Source organism: Penicillium macrosclerotiorum (assembly GCF_028827735.1).
Source record: "Penicillium macrosclerotiorum strain IBT 26536 chromosome Unknown utg000002l_segment0_segment0, whole genome shotgun sequence".
In the NCBI taxonomy this organism is placed as follows: domain Eukaryota; kingdom Fungi; phylum Ascomycota; class Eurotiomycetes; order Eurotiales; family Aspergillaceae; genus Penicillium; species Penicillium macrosclerotiorum.
The window spans coordinates 1,939,675-1,948,651 of NW_026643082.1; the positions used below are offsets into that span (position 1 = coordinate 1,939,675).

The window sequence follows — 8,977 nt, forward strand, 5'->3', positions numbered from 1 at the left end:
CCCTGCTTGTCGCATCGTGCACAGTGAGTCCGTTGGAGCTGAGTATTTTGTGTGGATTGAGATACAGACATCAGTTCGACGGCTCAGTCCAAGTTTCTTGGAACGATTGGAACTTTGCGACGCCTTGTCAGGAGTGACACCTCCATTGAACCGAAACCCTCCCTCTGGACAGGGTGTCTGGGTACTTGCTGTTATATATTGTCGGAGCTTAATCAAAAAACCAACGGGGTCAAAGAGCCGCTAGTCATTCACCATGGCGGACGATTTGGATGCGGAGCTGCTGGCTCTGGCTGGAGACTCTGAGGAGGAACACTCGCCTCCCCCACAAGAAAAAGATGATTCACCAGCACCTTCTGGCTCTCCTCACTTATCAGAGCGTGATCAATCACCCGACACAATGGGGCGCAGAGGCACCGCCAAACCTGCTCGTCGAGCCCGCAAGGCTGTGAGGGATGAGGAGGAGGGAGAAATGTGAGTCGCCCATTACTGTAATCATCTTCATTAGGCAGCGTCCACTAACGCATTGTGTTGATCATTTATAGCTCTGATGCAGAGTCGCACAACTCCCTCGATTCTGCTCCTATGTCCGAGTCGGATTCCGAAGGTAATAATGCTACGGACGACGAGGATCGCCCTATTTTCCCATATGATAAGCTCTATTACTCCGCTAAGGAGAAAGAAGAAATCATGGCTATGCCTGAGATTCAACGTGAGGAGCTGCTCTCCGAGCGCGCCCAGCAAGTGGATCGTCACAACCAGGATCTTGCTCTGCGTCGTTTGTTGGCCTCACGGGAGCGCGAGGAAGCGCGGGCTGCCGCCAAACAAGCCAAGCGTAAGGCTGGATCTGCCGGACTCGATGAATCCCAACGCAAGAGTTCTCGTCAGAAGACTACACTTGGGGGCCGCAAGGTTGGAGAAACCTCCGCAGCCATTGACGCGTACAAGCGCCAGCGTGAGCAGAAGGGCAAGCGTGATGAACTCCGTCGTCGGATAACTAATCAATCGCGTCGTCGCTCCCGCTCTCAGGGATCTGACATTTCTAACGAGGATGCCGAGGCAGAGAGCGACTTGGAGTTGGATGATCGTGTGGGTCGTTCGCCATCAGTACCCAAGGATGATCCTCCTGCCGAGCTTCGAGATATTCAACGTGCTCGTGTCGGACGTAGCAACTTTGCGCAGGTTTGCTTTTACCCTGGATTTGAAGAAGCTATTACCGGCTGCTATGCTCGCGTAAATATTGGCCCCAATATGGAGACGGGACAGAATGAGTACCGTCTCTGCTTGATCACAGGTAGAGTTGCCTGTGTGTTATATTCTATTTACTTCCCGATATGGCTAACGATAGTTTTTTTCAGGCTTTACCCAGGGCAAATCCTATGCGATGGAAGCTCCGAATGGTCGCCCTTTTGCCACCGATCAATACGCAAAGCTGGCTCATGGAAAGGCCGTTCGAGACTTCCCTTTCATTGCCTGTTCAGACTCTCAATTCACCGAGGTTTGTGTGACGTTCGACCATCATCAAACTCCTGACTAATCGATGATAATAGAACGAATACAACCGTTACCGCAAGACGATGACTGTTGAAGATTGTAAAATGGCCACTCAGAGCAAAGTGGCCTCCAAAGTTGGGGATATCAATCGACTCATCAACCACCAATTTACTGCCGAGGAGTTGAGCCACAAGCTGCGCCGCCAGGGTGCTCTTGATGAGAAGTCTACTATTCGTCGACGATTCGATCTCGAGCGCGATTTACATTTTGCCAAAGTCAACGGAAACACAGAGGAGGCCGAGAAGCTGCAGAAAGAACTCGATGACATTAACAACCCCAAGCTGTCATGGGGCACTACACTCGTCAAGCAACAGGCCCCTGAAAAGACACTCTCTGAAGCCGAGCGAGTTCATCAGATCAACCTTCGCAACCAAAAACTCAACTATGAGAACGTTCGTCGTGCCCAGCTTGAGGAACGCAAGGCCGCTCGGAAAGCTGCAGCAGCTGTGGCTCGCGGCGAAGCCGCAGCAGACCCATTCATGCGTGTTCGTACGATTGCCAAGACCCACCACGATGTGAACGAAAAGCCCCAGGAGTCGAAGTCTGTTGATACCACCCCGGCCGATACCCCCAAGGACTCACCCAAGCCTGTCACAAGCAATTCCTCGCAGTTGGCCACTCCCAAGTCCAGCCTCACCCCAAAGAAGACAAAGAGTGGCTTTATGATTAGTTATCGCAACAATGACGATGAGAACATTGCGGCCCTGGATTTAGACATTGATATCGATATTTAGGGCCATTGCTTTGATAGTGACCTTGGATTCGGATTTGAGGAAGCAGCTAGCATGTTTTTCTCGGTTCGCGCTTAAAGTCCAACTTCGGACAATTTAGAGGATCTAGTAGCAGATGGGATGGGGGGTCGTGTTTCTTTTCTTTTCTTTTTCCTTTAACTATATCTGTCCTTACCAGGAAAGCGGCGGGGCGTCTTTTGTGAAAAATCTTCACGGGGCACACATTGTATTATGAGCAATAACGGAACTGGAGCACAGCACTCGAAAGGGAGCAACCAATTTGTTGATAGACCAGGTTTCGCAAATATCCAGTCATACTGTTAATATGTAGCCTACTAGGTGATCTGCCATCCACGTCCTTAAACATCCGCTCACGAAATGTGTCACTAAAGTCTGCATATGTATGAACTAATTCTTGTTTCATGCAAATAATATGCATTTCCCTGAAATTTTCAGGCTGCAGGAAGGATCATAAGATCAGGTTAACCTGATTGCTATCTCCAGGGAGCCATCTCACTCTAGCTGCCCAAGATGGCCCCATAACTTGTCCTAGGATGGGGACCTAGTATTTTGCAAATACAACTTCTTCCTCTTGACTGTAGAATTCCAAGCCTTCATCCAAGCCAGCCATAGCCTGGGCAACCTTCATTCCTTCCTCTTTCTTTGCCTTGATCACCGTTCGTGTTCCAGTATCCTTTGCTTCAAGACCCTCTGAAATGTTAACCGATGGAAGGAGGTTGCAAGCCTCAAGGAAGATCGCCGGCGGAACAGTGATACGTCCCTTTTTGAATGCGTATTTAGAGATACAGGAAGCATAAATGACAGACCGCTTAGAAGCGCCCCTGGCTTTTACTGCCTCATTCTCAGACTTAGAGCGCTCAGCGCCCCGCCAGGGCTGATCAGAGAAAACCACAGGAGCTCCGGCTCCCTTTTCGACGAAATGGGAGATCAGGTATACCCATTTAGTGTCCCATGAGAGCACTCTGGTCCAAATCTCATACGGAGTGTAAGGTGTTATTTCGCGCTTAAAAGTGCATGTCACACCACCCAGGGCGGGATAGAACGGACCACGTGCATTTGGCTTCAGACTGGATGAGGATGAGGAGGTTTGCTCTGGAATGGGAATCGGCGGAGCATTTGGAGAATTGAATTTGTGAAATCCCTCTCGGAAAAGACAGTACAAGTGATGGCCCCGAGCGATGTCCAGGTCTGTCAGGTAGGTGGAATTGGACTTGTGCAGATTATAGTCCAACTCAAACAGTGGAGCCTTGTTGGTGTAGATGGTGGCTTGGAACAAAGTCGGCAAGCCAGAGGGACTGCTCGATGGAAGCGGGCGGCGATCGAAGTAAAAGTGTCTAAAGTAGCCATAGAACAGGCGGACCTGGAGAAGACTTAAAGCTTTAGGAGAAAATCCATATTTCAGAGCCATGTCAGGGGAAATTTGAACGTACATGCCAGGCAAATGGAAGAACTTTGACGTTGAGAAGGATCACAAGGAACAAAGGAAGAAGGATGAGAAGCGGCTGCCATGAGTTGAAACCAAGCACAGCTGGGAAATCCAAGAATAGCCCATTAAAGGCCATGACTTCCAAGGGGCTCTCTGGAGAGTTTGATGCTGAGTCGATCTCCAAAATATTTGATTGTACCCTTGGTTGAAAGGATAGATGGCCGGAAATGCCGCCTGAACGGGTATCAGTGGAGTTGAACTGACCAGATAAAAAAATCAAGAGCTAGTCGCAAGAAAATTTGGTGAGACAGGATAGGAGAAGTGACAATGTCGGAGATTCGTATTGTCGTATTCTCGCGAGGCTCTAATTTTTAGAGGCTACCTAGAATGTCTCATTGGTGTATGGTTAGTGAGTCTGACAAGGGAGCCTTTCATGGGATAAACTCATCAGCATCCTCCTAGGAGGACTACTTCTTGCATGTAGCGGCTTTTGGTCAGGCACTCACTAAATACCCAACTAAAATAACCCCAGGCTTGCAGCTCGATATAGTGGAAAGCCCTAGTCCATAGTTGTATTCGAGAAGCTACCGCCCCGTTGTTCAACCCAGCGAGTATCCATGCAGAAAATGAGCACGGGACCTGAACCACCTATGGTGCCTTATCGTGAAAGGTAATTTGCCATAGACGTACCAATAGGATTTTGAATCTATCTTGGCGGCCCCCCATGGGCGATGATATTTCACATAGATTTTGCCCCAATCAATATTCTTCTTTGTCCACATATCAGACTTGAAAGATATTGATGCTTACACTGATTAATGGCGGTGGCCTAGTGGGATCTGGGACGATTACGCGTCGTACATGGATCAGACAGGGGTCAGAGATCGGACCCTGGTCTCAAGGCACGACGGCAACAGCGCCTAATGTTGTAAATGGTCCGGTCTCTGGGAGGCTTGACAAGGCTTGGGATCATGAGCCGATGGTATTATTATTCAAAAAACATGTAATTTCGAGTATCAGCTATCAAGAGACGCCATCTAAACGATCTGGAAACGGGAAACTTTGCATCGTGCTCTATAAAGGCCATTTGTGCGATCAAGAAAGTCCATTCTAGTCACAATAATAATCCATTCAGCCTTCTGGCAGCTTGAACTTCAAAAAATGCGTTTCTTATGCTTGCATGGTGCTGGAACGAACAGCCAGGTATGGTTACCCTGTCCATTCATTGTTGCATTCAAATAAACCTGATAATGTATTTTTTAGGTCTTTGAAACACAAACCGGTAGGAATAATTGATGTGTCGCATTAAAGGAGGTAATTCTTACAGTCTCAAGCTGCTATCCGGTATGAGTTGGAGGGTCGACACACTTTCGACTTTGTCGAGGGAAGTTTGGCTAGTTCAATTGCACCAGGTATCTGACCAATATTTAGGCTGGAACAGGGTCTAAATTTGACAGATTATTACTGATACTTGAGCATAGAGATCAAAAACTACTATCCTTTGACAGATAGCTATTATCGATACTATGAACAGTTGTCTGCTCCTAGCATGCGAGCTGCTTTGTACCAGCTCTCCAAATATATTGAAACCGAAGGCCCATTTGACGGCGTTATTGGGTACTCGCAGGGCGCAAGTCTGGCAGCCACGTACTTGATCCAGTGCTCGAAGCTCCGTTCTTCCGAGCGAATGCCCTTTAAATGCGCGATCTTCTTTTCAGGTGGAATACCATTAGATCCTATGGCCCTGGAATCTGGTGATCTAAAGTTGATCACTCCAAAGAAAACTGGAGCATTATTGACTCTCCCAACCACACATATCTGGGGAAGTAATGACGAGATTTGGCCAGGATCCAGTGAGATTCTATACGAGGCATGCGAGGAGAGCCAGCGAAATGTGTCTGTCCATACTGAGGGGCATGATATTCCGGGAACAAGGGCTAAGGAGGCAGTGCAAGATGCTGTGAGGGCCATTCGACGTACTTTGGACAGATTACCAGCAGGATGGGGTCAATAGTCGTGTTTGTATGCGCCAGGCTCCTCTTTTATTTTAATCTTACGAGATGTTGTTATTTCGTGATAGCAAGCGATCAAGTTTTTGTAAAGATCCACCGAGCTCGTACATCCCTATAAATTTCGCTCATTGCTCCCTTCTCTTGTTTGGCTCGCAGGTTTGATGAGAATTTGGGTTAACTGGCTAATGTGAACTATCCTGTCTTGAGCTGTTTTCCCTTTTGCCACAACAACGCTGATACTGGTATTTGAGCGGCGGCAAATCCAATCATAATTTTGAACTGAGAGTCATAACTGTCTGCAAATATCTCTCGTATCTGCTCTTGCATCTCAGGACTGAAAGTAGCAATGATCTCAGTACTCTGCATGAGAGATGAAATATCACTGTCCGATATGATACCGTGTAAATGCTTTTTAAGCAAACTGTTGAGCACCGTTGATGCAATTGCCAGACCAATGGCACCTCCGAGAAAACGCAATTGAATAATTGCGCCCGTTGCAACAGCTGCCAACAGAGGAACAGTTAGTGATATAGAAAACTTAAGTTGAGTGTGTTGACGCACCGAGGTCTCTCTTTTCTACAACAAACGGAGTTGTGAGGATCAATATACCAAAAGTAGTGCCTATCCCTGCACCTGCAAGAACCTCGTATCCATAACCTGCGGTGATAAAGGTGCCCGATTTAGGTAGAGTTGTAAATAATGCCAAGCCAACTGTTTGTAGCACAGCACCGAGCATGAGGAGGTATATAGGAGGTATCTTGCCTTTTGAACAAGCGATATTTGCAATTGCAGAGCAGACTGCAGCAACCGTTGAGTAAGGAATAAGTCTTATGCCTGCTCCCAATGCTGAAGTCTGAGATACAACTTGAAATCTCTGAGGAAGTGAAATTGCAATGACATTGAACGGAACACCGACAAGGAATGTGATGCTAGAAAGTGAGTCAGTTATCATGGGAACGTATAAATATGTTTAAATAGATTCGTCTCCAGAAGAAACGCACATGAGCATGGCGAGCCACGATCTGCTCTTGAAGAACCTCCAAGGAAAAATTGGCTCTGGCCTTTCGGCTTTCGTAACATGCCATTCCCATAAGAGAAATGCCGGCCATGAAAGGGCAGAAAGCACTAGAAGGGCAATGATCACACCAGATGCCCATGAATAGCGGGTCGAGGCTTCTGAAAGGGCAGTGACTAGTAAAAGAGAGGCCGCTAAAAGGAAGAAAGCGCCAACGAAATCTAGCCGTCGGATGCTTTTCCGTGAGAAAATCTTGAGGATGGATGAAGATGAATGAGAATGTGAGCCAAAATGCCTCGGCATTGCAATGATGAGAAGAATGACTGCCAATGCCCCAGAAGGAAGACTGATGTATGTTAAATAAACGGGATTTAAACATATACAAGATGTAATAAACTGACTTTAGATAGAATACCCATCTCCAATTTAAAGATCTGGCAAATAACCCACCAAATATGGGTCCTGTTAATGTAGCCAAGGCAATTGTGACCGAAATAAGTGCCCCATACAGCCCTAGCTTGGCCATTGGAACCATATCGTAGACCGCAAGAATTGACATCGAATAAGTTCCTGCAGCACCAATACCTTGTAGTGCCCGAAATGTTATCCTTGTATGTGTTAGCTTTGACCAAGGTAGAGATTTGTCTTTTGCCTGCAGTCTATCTCACAATTCTGTCATAGTCTTTGATGCTCCACAGCCCGCCGAAAAAGCTATGAAAGTTACCATGGTGGAACATATCGCAACTTTGCGACCTGCAACATCACTGAATTTAGACCAAATAATGATAAAGCCTCCAGATATGTTAGTTTGCGGCAGTGGAACCAATGGGGCAATTCAAGTTTGATTTTGAATACCTGTATATGTCACTAAGTAGCTGGTAATAACCCAACTGCTTCTATCAAACCCGAGCAGATCGTCCACAATCGTTACCAGAGAAGTGCTGACGATAGTGACCTCGATGTTGACCAAATACAGGCATAGTAGCACACTGAAAGATACATAACATATATTAATAGGGCAAAGGATTGTACTGGCTGATATCTTACCCTACAGTGGTGAGGTGAAGTCTCCATCCGGTCAACCACGATGGAGACTGCTCTAGTGATTCTTGTTGGAGAGGTTCTTCAACATTATCTGTAGATGTGCAGGAAGTAGGATTATCCTTTCCATATTCTGTCTGAGAATTTTCATTTCGGTCTACCACTTGCGCCATGGGTATGGTAGAGAATACCGTGCAAGATTTCAGATGGAGGGTTAAAGTGAGGTGTTGGCTGCAGGAGGAGAGTTACTTGGAGAAACACAACCTAATGATAAGACACGATAGAAATTATTCGGTCTAATAACACTCCGCAAGCTTTGATTCCGTAAAATACAAGAGCCTCGATTGGAAAAACAGAAACTGAGGCCTAGTACTGGGTTTTAAGGCCCCCAATTTTCAACCCTGGTCGTGGATGGGCTTTTTAGCCAAATAGCACAGAGGCGGAATTTGGGAAAATAACGCATCTCTCACGGAGATATCTTTTTTCTTTCCTAAAAAAAAAAAAAAAACTGGTAAAAAACTAGAAAAGAAACACTCTTCTGGATAATGGGGCGAACATCCTGGGCCGAGGGACGGTCAATAAGTTACATCATTATCCAAAGAGGTGGTGTGTGGCTGTTTGCTGACACACTTTCGAAATTGCACTTATCATGACCAATTGAAAAAGCAGCATTTACCATAAAATCTGGAAAATGCCTAGCAATCACTTACTGACATAGGAATTTCAAAATCAACCGTCTCCGTAGAGGAAGGATTTTCAAGTGCATCCATAGACATATTTATGGGAATAATGGATAAGAATAATGGACAGCGGGTCAGTAAACCTTGATCCTCAGGCCCCCAGTTGCTAAACCTAACCTCAACTGTCATTCAAAGACTTTTCGACCTTGAACATGATAAGGGCCAAAGATCAGAGCTACCAGCCGGCACAACTGCATATATCCATCTGAGGCTGCTATAGTAATACATGGATAAAAGCACCCTTGGATGCATTGACTAATTCAAGCTGAAAATTTTTTAACTATTCCAAACCAAGAAGAATGTCTAAGATATCATAATCTGACAGTCTGAGGTGCATACGTAGACCCGGTAGATACCCCTACATGATGCAGCAACCCTTACCGAAGCAACATTTAACGAATCATCCGAAGTGAGTCTGTTGGATGAAGCTTTAATTGGAC

The 8,977-nt window shown here is 46.3% G+C and overlaps 4 protein-coding genes across 4 annotated transcripts; 2 read left to right on the forward strand and 2 right to left on the reverse strand.

The window, feature by feature from the left end:
• Positions 1-253: 253 nt before the first annotated feature.
• N7462_001830 (RNA polymerase-associated protein) lies at positions 254-2,285 on the forward strand (the record flags this gene model as incomplete). Its single annotated transcript, XM_057073556.1, has 4 exons — positions 254-471; positions 543-1,303; positions 1,356-1,495; positions 1,548-2,285. The coding sequence occupies 4 exons, from the start codon at positions 254-256 to the stop codon at positions 2,283-2,285; spliced, it is 1,857 nt and encodes a 618-aa protein (XP_056937197.1).
• Positions 2,286-2,844: 559 nt separating this feature from the next.
• N7462_001831 (uncharacterized protein) lies at positions 2,845-3,865 on the reverse strand (the record flags this gene model as incomplete). The annotated part of the gene is made up of 2 exons (XM_057073557.1): positions 2,845-3,663; positions 3,734-3,865. The coding sequence occupies 2 exons, from the start codon at positions 3,863-3,865 to the stop codon at positions 2,845-2,847; spliced, it is 951 nt and encodes a 316-aa protein (XP_056937198.1).
• A 1,036-nt stretch (positions 3,866-4,901) lies between these two features.
• On the forward strand, positions 4,902-5,743 carry N7462_001832 (serine hydrolase FSH; the record flags this gene model as incomplete). Its single annotated transcript, XM_057073558.1, has 2 exons — positions 4,902-4,932; positions 5,238-5,743. 2 exons carry the CDS (start codon positions 4,902-4,904, stop codon positions 5,741-5,743), a joined length of 537 nt encoding a protein of 178 aa, XP_056937199.1.
• A 190-nt stretch (positions 5,744-5,933) lies between these two features.
• On the reverse strand, positions 5,934-7,970 carry N7462_001833 (uncharacterized protein; the record flags this gene model as incomplete). Its single annotated transcript, XM_057073559.1, has 7 exons — positions 5,934-6,244; positions 6,303-6,670; positions 6,743-7,102; positions 7,158-7,364; positions 7,425-7,548; positions 7,612-7,745; positions 7,804-7,970. 7 exons carry the CDS (start codon positions 7,968-7,970, stop codon positions 5,934-5,936), a joined length of 1,671 nt encoding a protein of 556 aa, XP_056937200.1.
• Positions 7,971-8,977: the final 1,007 nt, after the last annotated feature.